The 14,172-nt window shown below is 47.9% G+C and overlaps 1 protein-coding gene across 1 annotated transcript in view; it reads right to left on the minus strand.

The window, feature by feature from the left end:
* Window positions 1–951: 951 nt before the first annotated feature.
* SLC37A3 (solute carrier family 37, member 3) overlaps window positions 952–14,172 on the minus strand; it is a 33,681-nt gene continuing 20,460 nt past the window's right edge. The window contains exons 9-14 of the mRNA XM_006861250.1: window positions 13,286–13,427; window positions 10,922–11,023; window positions 10,393–10,440; window positions 8,540–8,691; window positions 2,511–2,576; window positions 952–1,044 (exon numbers count right to left, since the gene is read on the minus strand). Coding sequence (XP_006861312.1) covers window positions 952–1,044; window positions 2,511–2,576; window positions 8,540–8,691; window positions 10,393–10,440; window positions 10,922–11,023; window positions 13,286–13,427 — 603 coding nt within the window. The remainder of the gene's footprint in view (window positions 1,045–2,510; window positions 2,577–8,539; window positions 8,692–10,392; window positions 10,441–10,921; window positions 11,024–13,285; window positions 13,428–14,172) is intronic.

Here is a 14,172-nt window from a genome sequence, read left to right on the forward strand (position 1 = left end):
AGGATGGCCTTAAAACATTGATAGTAAGTATAGAATTCACAGCCTTGAAGACACACTCTCTACAAACCCCTAAAGAGTGGACCCCTCAGGCCCTCATAATCCATTCATGTGACTCAGCGTCACAAAGGGAGCACCCACTAGGACAACAGGTCTCTGATTTCAGCCAAACTGAGGAAACTGCAGGAATATGGTTGTGAGGAGATCAATCCTCAGTTAACAGGACCAAGCCCACGGCTCTTACCCACCAGCATATCTGGGGCCAAGTCCCCTGGGCTGTGAGGCACTCGTTGGAATGTTCAAGATACTGGCTGTGCCTTATGGACCTCGAAAGGAAGGCTAGGTACATTCTGGAGTCAGAGTGAATTCTAAATGAGGATGCGGTGGAGCCAGGTGATGATGATTTGAAGGTACTATTTTTCTAGAGCAAGATGACATTTGATGGGGCATGATGGCGTCCCCAGTGCGCTCCGCGCCCTTTCTACCACATGCGCAGAAAGGCTGTCATGGCAGCTCAGGATCGGCCCAGCTCGAGTATCAGGACTTCTGTGTCAAAGATGACCCGGTTTTCTAAAGAGTTTGGATCAAGCCAAATGCCACGACCTTGTTGTCCATGGAGCACATTGTACACAAGAGTCATGCATGCCTCTGCCTCCTGCTCACCTGCTTTGGGGGCTGGAGGACAAGAGCCCATGTCCAGTACAGCACTGAAGGCTGAAGGGAGAAAACAACTCCAACAAGCCAAACAGAGAGGGTCCTCTGTGAGTGCATGAGACGACAGCACAAATCATCCACTATAACCGTGTAGTGTAAAGAAATCTCCCGGTATCATGGCCAGGCAGCATCTCACAGGCGGCTGACAGCCGGGACCAGGCCTAGAGCACCAGGTTGGGGTGGAGCTCACAGCTAACGTCCCACCGTGCTGCCCACTTCCTCGTCTCTGGAGGGCACTGGTCAGTCACTTGCTGTAGGAGTCTGCCTCCTTTGTACAAGTTGGCGTATTTCCCTCACAACTAGCGGTAAGATGAACACAATCGTGCAACTCGTCTGCAAAGAGAACGGAGATGAAAAGTGAAACCGTACTAAAGCCATGAGGATCAGCACTGCTCTGCTAACCACAAAATCAGAGGTTCAAATCCCCCAGCTGCTCCTTGGAAACCCTCTGCAGGGTTGTTGTAAGTTAAGGACAACTCGACGGCACTCAACAACTGGAGCACCCATCGCTGGAACGTCACCGAGGATCTGAACAGAAGCGTTCACTTAGACTCTGTACAAAGGTGAAGCTTAATCTTTAAGGGATTAAAAACTGATTTTTAAAATCATAGTTAATGTTGCTACAAAATACTTACATTTTAGTTTTTTAAAAAAACGACCACCAAAAAAACTAAGGTACATAAATTAAATCCTTTGCCAGAGAAACAGCAGAAAATTGATGCTGGGGCTAAGATTATAAACTGTGTTTCTTATAACAGAACCCTGTTCTAACAGGACGGACCACAAGGTTCATCAGGAGACATGTTAAGAAGCGGGACAGAGAGACAAGGAAACCAGGAGAGTCCCAGGTCATCTTTGACAGTATGCCTAGAGTCAACTCCTGGGAGCTCCGGGACTCCCCCTCCCCCAGCCCCTTGGACCAGGTCAGAGATTGGCTGTCTGCACAACTGGTAAGTGCTTGGCTCTGTGGGAGGAAGCCTGACAATCTGCTCTTGTAAAGAGAACAACCTAGAAAACCCCATGGGGAGCCCCACTATCACGTGGGATCACCGTCAGTCAGACTCGATTCCACAGCACTCAGCAATACCAAGACTTCAGTACACCAGACTCTAAGGAGCCATGTCGTGTCACCAAGCATGTCCTGTGTGTGCTCAGTGGAGACAGCACCAGGCGTTCTTCTACATGGGACAGTCTGCAGGGCATAGCCAACACTTCCTCTAGCAACGGCCATTATTGTGGAATCCTCACCTGGACTAGCCCAGTGCTTGTTAGGGTAACGTGTGGTGGTTAACCCATGGCATCTGTTACCTCCTCTGGAATCCCCACGTGCCATTGACCAGCGGGAGGGGACCCTGGATGAGGGCACTGGTGAGTGGCTGGGGACATGTTAAGTCTCTCACTGTTTGTTACTCTAGAACTACAGGCAATGATGCTGATTAGACTCAGGACTAAAGCAAACTGGAGGCCGTTTTCATCCTTAAAGAAAAAATGGATCTTTTCAGACAAATAAAATGTTACTTTTTTTTTTTAAAGGGTCTTAGAAAGAGATTATGTATGAGCCCCACATCTTTTTGTTTCTTTTTTTCACACATCTTTTATAAATGAAAATGTATTAATTTGTGAGGATGGTCCCAGACCAGCCGTGAACATGGAGTTGCTGTGAGTTGCAATCAACGTGACAAAAGCTAACCATAACCACAAGAGCTTTAAAAGAAACCATGAGGTGAACTGATTTCCAGAAGCAAATGCTTTGGAATAAATAAGAAAAATCATTAGTTTAAAAGCACACACACACTTACCATGAGAATGAAGAAATAGAACACCCACATCCATCCAAGTTTGTCCTGGATCAAAGACACCAGATACTGAGGGAGAGAGAAACAGTACAAACAAGGAGACTGGTCACTGACAAACCACACTGCTACAGAGCAGAGCGAACAGGAGAGCGCTGGGAGTTCCATAATGCTTTGCTGTTTGTGTTTTTTAACACAACTCTTTTGCATACATATTGCCATGTAAGTTTTACCGATGCCCTTCACTGTGTAAAGGTCCTCAAACAAAACCCAGAAACAGAAAACACATGTTTTCACTCATCATCTTCTACCATAAAGACAGAGGATGCCCAGTCTCAGGCCTCTCCCACTGGTCATTCTTTCTCCCCACTGAAAGGCGCTGCCCCAGGGTGCTTGTGGTGTGGTTAGGTTTCTGAGTACATCTCCCATTTTCTCAACTATGCTCCCTGGCCAGGACTGCTGCTCTACACTGACGACCTATGGAGTAGTGTTCACTCTCAACCACTGCAAAGGCTCGAGCAATGTTTGACACCTGCTCCTGGCGCTTCTAACCAGGCAGATGTACAGCGAAAGGCTTAGCCTGGACTGTGTGCCACAACAATGAAGCCCAACACCAGCGAAGCACGGCAGTCCGCCACATCTTGTTCTTTGGACAGCTGTATAGATAAACCATTTAACAACATTAAGTTCACCCATTTAATGTGAATAATTTAATCGTTTTCAGGGTGCTTTGGTGGCCCAGTAATTAAAGTGCTTAGCTCCTAACCGAAAAGCAGGCAGTTTGAATCCAGCAGCCGCTTCGTGTGTGGGAGAAAGCTGCGGCAGGCTGTCTGCTTCCATAGAGACCAGACTCTGCCCGAGAGAGTTGTTCTAAGTTTAATTTCACTCACTGGAATGGGTTTGGGCTGAGCCTGTTTCCAGAGCAATAAAACTGTGTGACCATAATCCAATCTTAGCAGCCACTCTTCATCTCTCACCTTTACCAAGCCTGCCACAGTCAGTTCCGACTCATTCTGATCTGTATAGGGTTTCCGAGGTTATAAATCTTTATGGCAACAGAAGGCCTGATCTTGCTCCCTCAGAGCAGTTGGTGGATTCAAACTGCTGACCCTGCGGTTAGCAGCCCTACGAATAACCCACTATGCTACCAGAATTCCTTTATCTATCCCTAGGCAACCACACAGGTAATGCCTTTTGCTATAGGTTCACCCATTCTGGACATTTCACATGAACGGAACCATGAACAATCAGTGGTCTTCTGGGACACTTCACTTGACACAATGTGTTTGAGGTTCACCCACGTTGAGGCACTCACCTATTTCTTGATTTTCCGAGGTATGGTTGCACCATATTCATCTACCAATAGGCAACTGGTTTACATTTGTTCTTGAACTATCATGAATAATGCAGCTATGAACATTCATGTTCAAATGTCTGTATGGACACACTTCTTTTGGGAGACACTGTGACTTAATCCAACTCATGACGGCCGTGTGTGATAAAGCAGAACTACTGCCTCATAGGATTTTCTTGTCTTCAACCTTTGCAAAAATCACCGCATCTTTCTCTTGTGGAGTTGCTGGCTTTGAACCAGCAACCTCTGGGTTGAAAGTTGAGCGCTTAATGGTTGTGATACCAGGGTTCCTTAAACTTCATCTTTCTGGGCTCCTGTTATTACCCAGGATGCAACAGCACCAGGAGCACAATGACTGAAGGGGGTGCAGAGTCTGGCACGGTGGACAGATAGACAAACAGCTCGGGTGACCCACTGAGACAAGTGCCCACTAGAGAGATAGATGCTGAATGTTACAGAGACAAGGAGGAAAGAACTAGTCTTTTTTCTTGGGAAGTCCCGAGAAAAAGGGGTGGGGGTGGGGCGGCCAAGTTTTAGTACTAAGTCACGGATTGGGAAAAGATGGCACCCTCAGCCTTGGTGTGAAGTACCACAGAGGCTCCATGTACGACTGAACAAAACACCTCCCAGTTCTGCGACATCAGCACAATTGTGCCAATCCACCTCATTGGGGATCTCTCTTTTCTGCTGCCCCTCCAAGCATGCTATTACTTCTCTAGGGACTGGTCCCTCCTGATAATACGTCCGAAGTATGAGAGATGAAGTCTGGCCATCTTGGTTTCTGAGGAGGTTACTGGTTGTACATCTTCCAACACAGATTTGTACATTCTTCTAGTAGTCCATGGTACCTTTGCTATTCTTCTCCAACACCATCCACTCAAATGCATCAATTATTCTATGGTCTTCCTTATAAACTGTGCAACTTGCACAGACATATGAGATTACTGAAATACTACAGCATGAGCCAGGCACACCTTAGTCTTCAAACTGACATCTTTGCTCTTGAACACTTGTGCGGCAGAGTTGCCAGACACAATTCATCTTTGGATTTCTTAACAGCTGCCTCAATGAGTGTTGAAGGTAGATATAAGCAAAATGAAATCTTTGTAGAGGAGCCTGAGATCTCACCTAGAAAATCAGTGACAGCAGAGATGGTGGTAGAGGTGGTGGCATGGAGACAAAGCAGCTATGGGCTCTAGGCCCACGGATTGAGGAAGGCTGTGTGCCTGCAGGCAGGAGGCTGGCTTGCAGAATATGCCTTAGGACATTCAAATGAATATATATATTTTTTGTTTTGCATGTGTACATCAAGTACTTGTGCTTTGTTCATTTGTGTAATGTAAGATGTAAAAGGGAAGCCACCGGAAGGAAGAAGGATAACTATTGTTGCAGGGAGGAGATTGTAATCACTGAGATGAAACAAAGCATGTAATTTGCTGAATGTAAAGCTGATGATCTTGTCTATAAAGCTTCACTTCATTCACAACGTTAAAAAAAAAAAAAAATGAAGTCTTTGACAACTTCAATCTTTTCTCCATTTATCACGATGTTATTTATGGGTCCATTTGTGAAGATTTTTCTTGTCTTTGTATTGCAACACAATACATATTGAAGGTTGTGGTCTTTGATCTTCATTGGTAAGTAATTTAAGTTCTCTTCACTTACAGCAGGCCAAACTGTATCATCTGCATCTCGCAGATGGTTAATGACTCATCCTCCAATCCTGATGCCATTTTCTTCTTCATAGAATCCAGCTTCTTAGATTATCTGCTCAGCATACAGACTGAACAAGTATGGTGAATGGATACAACAGTGCATATACCTTTCTTGATTTCAAACCATTCAGTGTCCCATTGTTGCTCGTAAGCACGATTTAAGTGTTCTGGAGTAGTCATTCTCCAATGTCATCCATAGCTTGTCATGATCCACACAGTCAAAAGGCTTTGTATAACCAATAAAGCACAGGAGCTCTGGTAGCGTAGTGGATACAAATCAGGCTGCTAACCTCAGGGTCAGCAGTTCAAAACTACCAGCTGTTCTGCGGGAGAAAGATGAGGCTTTCTGCTCCCGTAAAGATTTACAGCCCTGGAAACCCTGTACAGGGTCACTAAGAGTCAGAACCGACTCCATGGCACATAACAACAACAAACATCTTTCTGGTATTCTCTGCTTTCAGCCAATATCCATCTGATGTCAGTAATGATATCCCTTGTTTCACATCCTGATCTGAATCCAGTATCTTTTCAATGTACTGTTGCAGTCATTTTTAAATGATCTTTAGCAAAACTTTACTGGTGTGCGGTATTAATGATACTGTCCTAGTATTTCCGCATTCTACTGGGTCACCTCTCTGGAATGGACATAAATATGGATCTCTTCCAATCATCTGGCCAGGTAGCTGTCTTCCAAATCTGTGGCATAGATGAATGAGTGCCTCCAGTGTTGCATCAGTATGAAAGATTTTAATTTGCATTCCATCAATTCCTGGAGCCTTGTTCTTTGCCACTGCCTTCAGTGCAGCTTGGATTTCTTCCTTTCAGTATTAATGGCTCTTCATCATATGCTACCTCTTGAAATATTTGAACCCTGACCATTTCTTTTTGGTACAGCGACTCTGTATAAACCAACCATGTTCTTTTGATGCTTTCTGCATCATTCAACATTTTGCCCAAAGAATTCTTCATATTGCAAGCAAAAGCTTGAATTTTTTCCTCAGTTCTCTCAGCTTAAGTGATGCCTTAAAGCACCAGTAACGTGAATGACGACTTCCTCCAGAGCCTGCTGCCCTGGCCATAACCCTCAGGGCAGTGTGGACCCCATTTCATGACTAGGGATCTGAGCATGGCAGTAGAGACATGCTAAAGAAAGACCAACTCCACAAACTACTACGTTTTGAACACTCATCTCATGGTGGAGACATCAAGGAGGATGAGGAACTTTCTCAGAAAATCATTATCCAATGGTGACCCCACATAGGGAAATGCCTGAACCGAGGGCCAAATGCACGTTCGGATTCCTAATCTAGAGCATGGTCAAGTAAGCTGATCTGCCCCTATCTTTGCTAAGTACCCTTTCATCTCCAATATTGTGCTAAGTATATCAATTTCATCAATCAATCATTTACCAATCATGCGACAAACAGCTGAATGGCTCCTCTGCATCAGAGAATACAAAGCAAGCACAACACTGTCCTTGTGAAGCCTGAATCATAGCACGGCAGACAGACAACAAACACTAACAACTTCACAACGTCAACAGAGTCCTGGTGTGACGCTGTAGGAAGAGCACTGGACCACAGGCCAGTTTGAATTGCAAAGTTGGTGGTTCAAACTCACCAGTAACTCCCTGGAAACCCTATATAGAGTACTCTATGAGTCAGAACCAACTCGACAGCACTTAACAATAACTACAACAATGTACACACAGGAGCTTGTTGGCTCCACAGGATAAGTAATGGACTAAGGACAGTAAGGTCAGCGGTTCAAACCCACCAGTTGCTCCTCAGAAACCCTATACAGGGTCACTCTGAGCTGGAACTGACTCGACAACACTTAACAACATCTACACGAGGAGTCCCAGTGGCCCAACGGTTAAAGCACCTGGCTGCTACCCTTAAGGTTGGTGGTTCAAACCCATCCAGTGGCTCCACAGGAGGAAAGCCCTGGTGATGTGCTCTCATGAAGATGACAGTCTCGGAACCCCTGTGGACACCCCTGCTCTGTCCTGTAGGCTCACTGAGAGTCAGCATCAACTCTGCAGCAATGGTTTTAGTGTCAACACCAAGTGTCCTTTTGTGTCCAGTTCTCCTGGACTTCCCCATACCCAGCACTCCTCAGATGCTCTGCCTTGGATGACGTGTGCTCTCCTCACTGTCTTTGATTACGGGGCATTCCTTCCCCGAGGTTCTATCTTTTGTACTTTATTCTTTCTCCCTATTAAAACCTCTTCTACCACCACCGCCTCAGCTATTCTACCCACGTCGATGATTCTCAAACCCACACTGCTCCCAAGCAGCCCAGGGTGACTAGGAGCAGAACCAGTGCCTTAAGTGTCACAAAAACACCAATTAGGAAAGTTCTGTAGGAGCCCAATCTTCACCTAGTGACGTCTGACTTCACCAGATACCTTTCTGAAAGCAGACACCCCGGCCAGCCCTGCCCCAGGCCATCTTCATGAGGAGCCCTGAACATTATGATGGAGGACATGGATAGACCACCTGTGGATGCACCATCTCAGATTTCCAGCCACGGTGAATACAGGAAACTGGAGCGGCAGCCCAGAGTCCAGGGCTGCTTGCTTGTAAAGAACGTGAGTGTGGGTGCGTGTGTGGTATGCAGGAGGGCGGGTGGGCAGAGGTGGGCTCTTGTACCTGCCCCACCCCTGTGGGCTGCCAGTCCCAGGCTGTAAAAGGGAGCGGGGCTACAGCAGATGGAGCGTTCTTCTTAGGGTTCAGATAGAATCTGGAAGGAATGAAACTTCTGGAAAGAAATATGGAGGAGCCTTCCACGCCAGGTGACATCAAGAGGACCTCAGAGGAGGCTTCAGGCCCAGTGCATGTGCCCCAAGTGACAGAAGGTCCTAGTGTGTGGGTCTTAGCCCCATCCAGGGGACAGGAGGACGTAGTGTAGGTCCCAGCCCCACCCAAGGGACAGGAGGACACCGCCCCACCCCACGCTCTCACCTGGCCCGCAGCAGCGCCGATGCTCCCAGTACCGTCAACAATGCCCGTGACCGTGGCCAGAGCCTCACTGCTCCCTCGAACTAGCTCCTGGCGCCCCAGGTCCGCAGAAATCGCAGAGCTGATCATGTTAGAAGGTCCCCCGATAAAAAACCCTGAAGCCGACACAGAAGACGTGCTTAGTAACACATTACTCATGGCTCCACTAACTACTTCCTGAGTCTTTAATCAGACGCTGAACTCCCCCACTGGTGTTTTCTAAGCAGTAAAAAGCCTTCCGGAAGTCTGTGACATTCTAATGCAAGGTGTTTCCAAAAGCTCATGGGAAAATGGGATTTAAAAATAACAAAAATTTACCATCAACTTTTTGAAGCCCCCTCTTGTACAGCTACAGAGAGCAAACAGACAGACAGCTCTTCTCCCATGTGAAGTATGCATTCCTTAGCAGCTACATGTAAGAAGCTGTCCAACTGCTTGACCATGGAGCTCTGTCACATGAACATCTAACGACCCAAATCCAACCCCAGATTGGATAAGGTGGTGAGAGAAGACAGCTATTCCAACGGTACAGGTGACCCTGTCTGACACCCCTCCCGGGAGTCCTCAGAGCCAAGTAGGAATGGGCCGATAGGACTCTTGGTCCCACTGTAATCAGCTCTGTGGGCCTTGCCCAAGTTTGAAGACCCTTAAATAGCAGGCCCCTCATTGCACCCAACACATCATCAGCCCCAACACAGGAGGAAGACCAGCCACACTGGGCTTTCTAAAAGACATCTAGCTGGTTTGCAATGTAGCATCTTCCTCAGACACTAACAGAAGCAAGTCTGACTAAACAAAACATTTGTCCCACACACCGACTTCAACGTCTACCCCTGGGGCAGTACAAAACACCTGCCTGCCCTAAAGGACTCAAAATGACACACATTTCCATGGGATGCAAAGCTCTCCAGGGCCCCCTAGCCCCCTTCCTTCAAGAAGATCCACCCAGCTCAGCTCTGGAGACAGTCTTGGGACCATTCCTCGGCACTTGTGGAATGGGCCCCGGTTTTTATAAATGTCATCTAGTGGTACTCCATGATGGCATCACTGACCGCACCCTATGTGAGGCAGGTGTCAGTTTTTCTGGACGTCACCAGATAAACAATACCTGAGAGGCCACAGGAGTTGAGGAAGCCAAGGGAGCCATTTGGACAGCCAGAGGTGGAAGTCTCAAGGCCAGCCCCACCCCACCCCCACATTTGAAGGAGCAGCCGTGCACCTGTCAACGTGCTGGGGACTGGCCTGCCTCTGGTCTGAAGGTGACATGCACCACTGACGAGACTAAAATGAATCATCAACCCCTGCACTAACTAACCAAAACTTAAAAGAGCAATAAAAGTGCGTGGACAGCCATTTAAAAAAAATAATAAAAAAAGCACCGGACGCTGCTGAGGGGCAGCAAATGGTCGCACGCTGGTGGGTGGGGAGGGGGGGACACCCACGTGGGGAAGTTCTGATACAGGTTAGAAGATCAACACACAGCAGGATACAGGACGGGCGCCTCAAAAGGTGGTCACCACAGTTTGTCCTGAACACCATTCTCAAGGCTGCCTAAACCAAGAGAGAAGGCAGAGTTCGTCCTCAGGGCAATGACTTCTCAACCTAGAGGCCGTCCAAAGGTTCCGAGCTTACGGCCTCCCTAAAACGTCAGAGGCTGTAGACAAGCTGGCTGGAGTAGAGGAGCAGGATGTGAGGAAGAAGGAGTCTTCCTCCCCCTGTGGCCGTGGGAGTTCTCTTAGCTGAGGGCTGAGTGACTCAGACTGAGGGAGATGCGAGCGTCCTTTCTTTCATTCAGGAGACTGGAAGCTGCACCGTACCTGTGACCGCCATCAGAAGGGCGTTGATGGACTTGTTGTCAGGTGAGCCTGTGAGAATAAAGGGGAGATAGGTCACATGATGTCAGGCCTTTATTGAGCAGCCCACACAGCCTCGAGTGCTGCCCAAGGCGACAGGAGGCTGTGCTGCCTTGCCTCTTGCTGCTGCTTACCCTAATGAGCTTCTGAAAATTCCACTCTCATGGCGGCAGTGTCTCAGCGAACAGCTACCAAACCTACTAATTACCATCTTCTTCCCTCCTGGGAAACCTTCACCCTTTTTATTGTTTTATTAGCTGTAACTCTGCCTTTACTAGAGCCGCCCAGCAAGCTTTGAAATAGGCCAGAGCAAAGGCCAGGCTGGCTTCCTCCCAACCACATAAAACCATGTGAGGTGGATTTGCCTGGTGCTCAGGGGACAATGAGAGGGCCCTGGCGCACCTCTTCAGGGTACCCCAGGCGGACCACTAGCTCACAGCTAACACCTCCCTCCTCAGAGGCCCAGAAGCCTCTATCACACAGCAATACTCACGGCTGTATCCCACAAGGGACCCGGTGGCCAGCAGCAGGCTCAGCGCCAGAACAGGGGCTCTCTTCTGGAGCAGGTCAGAGATGAAGCCCTGGAGGGTGCCCCCTGCAGGGCAGACAGAGCACAGTCAGCCCCACCTGCTGCAGCGTGGCCCCCTCGTCCAGTCCTGACTATTCCCAGAGACAGAGGGATCCTGAAGAGTTCCCTCCAAAATTTCCTCTGAGGAAGACAGACTGCCGCATCCTCAGGATGGCTGAGCCAAATCAGACCCCAAAATGTGAACAAAGGAAAAATCATCAAAGTCACCCAGTAGGCCTCACTGTTTCTCCTTCTAAAACCAGCTGCTACTTTCCCTACTTTGTACTGGAAAGATAATTCATTAAGGGTCACATCTCCTAGACTATTAATGTTACTGCTGTTGTTAAATGTCATCGAGTCAGTACCAACTCAGAGTGACCCTGTTACGGGTTTCAGAGGCTCCTTAAATCTTGGCAGGAGCAGAAAAATTCATCATTCTCCCACTGAGCAGCTGGTGGACTCAAACCACCAACCTCATGATTCGCAGCCCTATGCTTAATTGTGCCGTGAGACTCTAGCGGCCAGTAAATATTCACCTTGGAAGCATCAAATACCAAATGACCTTGTTGTTGTTGTTAAGTGCCATCAAGTCGGTTCCGACCCATAGCAGCCCTGTACAGGGTTTCTGAGGGTGTAAATCTTTACAGGAATAGAAAGCCTCATCGTTCTCCCGCGGAGCGGCTGGTAGTTTTGAACCGCTGACCTTAAGGTTCGCAGCCCGATTCATAACCACTACGCTACCAGAGCTCTAAGCTAATAGCATTAAGCTAATCTGCTGCAAAAGATCTCTTGTTAAAACTGTTAAAAAGCAGAGATATCAGTTTGAGGACAAAGAAGTGCCTGATCCAAGCCATGGTATTTCCAATCACCTCATATGCATGTGATAGCTGGACAGTGAGTAAGGAAGACCACAGAAGAACTGGTGGCCTTTGAATGAAGGTGCTGGCAAAAAGTGCTGTGGGCTGCCAGAGAACCAAACAAATCCTGATGTTGTCTTGGAAGACGTACAGCCAGAAGGCTCTTTAGAAGCAGGGATGGTGAGACTTGATCTTGTATACTTTGGACGCCCAGTAAAACAGAGAGTCAGCAAAAAAGAGGAAGCCTTCGAGGAGACAGCCTGACACCGTGGCTCCAACAGAACGAGGCCTGTGAGCATGGCGCAGGACTGGGCAGTGTTCTGTTCCGTTGCACATGGGGCTATTATGAGTCAGAAGTGACTCAGTGACTGCTAACAATAACAAAACGAAATGCAGCAGCCAGGGCTGTGTACTAAGCTAGGAGCAAGGTACGTGCAGTGTTGGTGTGAACCCTCTGGCACTGCATTTAGAGACGGCCCCATTCTGAGTCCTAGTGGCCATGAAGCCCTGGAGACCTCAGACAAGAGGTACCCAGACAACGTGCATTGAAAGGACCCCTCACCTAAGGAAGGGCTATGGGAATCTGTCAGCTATGGATACCCTGTTTGCTTCCATGTGTCTGGGGCAGGCTAGTCTTACCACAATCCTGAATGTACACACCACAGAAAGGATGCAAACAGTGCCGGCTCACTAACACCTCTATCAGACTGTCTCAGCTAAAAACCTCTCACTTTACCCTCCCAGCTATACCAAAACAGCACTCTTATTAAAGTCTACTGCTTACACAGAAGCAACTGCAAACCCAAAAACCAACGGCAGTTCTCCACACCTCCTCTATGATTGGAAAGCCTGCACCCTGAGCTCTCATTTCTTCCCTCATTGGCTGAGGGTGATGAAGCAGGCAGGCGGTAAAGAACGCAAACACATTAACGTCTGCCCTTTGCCCTCAGACATACAATTCACTTTTACAGCCAAACCATGCCTGAAACTGTAAAAGGGTCACATGTAGATGGGCCGCAGAGGGGACAGCCCTGTGCTTCCCAAGACAAAGAACTGAACTGCCAGCAAAGAACAAGGACAAGAGCCCTTGCCATGTCTATGTCTCCCTGCCTCGAATGACAAACCACAACCAAGACCACTGAGTGGATTCCGACTCACAGACTTTCAGAGCCCACGTACCCTGAGGGGAGCAGACAGCCTCATCTTTCCTTCTTCCACTGAGGAGTTGGGGGGTTTGAACCCACAGCACCACAAAGAGCCCCATAAAGCTGCCTGGGTCTTGCTATTTTTTTCCTCTTTAAGCGTTTGGCTCTTTGCTGGTAGGGCAGCTTAGGGGAAATGGCTGTGAAGTATTGAAACCATCAATGATGGCGATTTCACTACCCAGGAAAGATTAGCTCTGTATTAGGGAAGATGATGTATCACGGCCTACCTATGATTCCTCCAACATCGTACCAGATGGACAGCTGGTCGGCTTCGGCCTCCTTCCACTTAAAGTTCTTACTCAGATAAAAAGGTAGCCAGAAGAAGAAGGAGTAATTCACCAGCTTCAGGCAGGCGTAGGCCAGCGAATACTACGAGAGACACAAGCAGCAAATCGGTCAGCATGACCCATTCTTAACGTAATTAAGAAACCAGCAGAATACGGTGACTGGGATGAATGAGACCTAGTTTTATTGAAAGTTGTGCACATGCTCCGTTGGCAGGGCTTGACCTGCTGTCCCCCTGGGTTTCCTCATCCGCATGGGCTTCCAGGGAAGTGTGAACACAGGCCTCAGGGACAGAAACACCCACTCATTCCTCACTGTCCCCCTTCCTTCTCCAGCCGGTTCCCTGGGAGCAGCAGGTCTGAGCTTGGAACCCACAGAGCAGGGCATACGCTCACGTTTCTTTAATCAGACAAGAGCTAAACGGTCTCCACGCCACTCGGTAGCATTAACCAAAAGCAAATAGATCCGGTAAAGACCACGGCTCATTGCTTGTGGTAAAAGATTTATGGTTAGTCCACTTCCTGCACAGTTAATCGTCGGAACAATATGACTCACTGTATCGTTTCAAGGTCTGAGAAAAGCAGCAACATTAAATGACCTTCACGTGAATGCTTCTGAAAGTCCATGTTCAGTAGGACAGCACATCCGAAGTGGGTCAGAAATTAAAGCTTAGTTAGAGGCAGCTAGTTCATGTGCGGGGGAGGGGGAGGCACAACTCAAAAATGGACGATGAGAATTTTTATAAATGACATCTCAGTTGTACAAACAGAAGCAGTTACATTGGTCTATACTTTACTGTGTGTAGTCTCAACAGCAACAATACAATTGA

Source organism: Chrysochloris asiatica, unplaced genomic scaffold (genome assembly GCF_000296735.1).
Source record: "Chrysochloris asiatica unplaced genomic scaffold, ChrAsi1.0 scaffold00041, whole genome shotgun sequence".
Lineage (NCBI taxonomy): Eukaryota > Metazoa > Chordata > Mammalia > Afrosoricida > Chrysochloridae > Chrysochloris > Chrysochloris asiatica.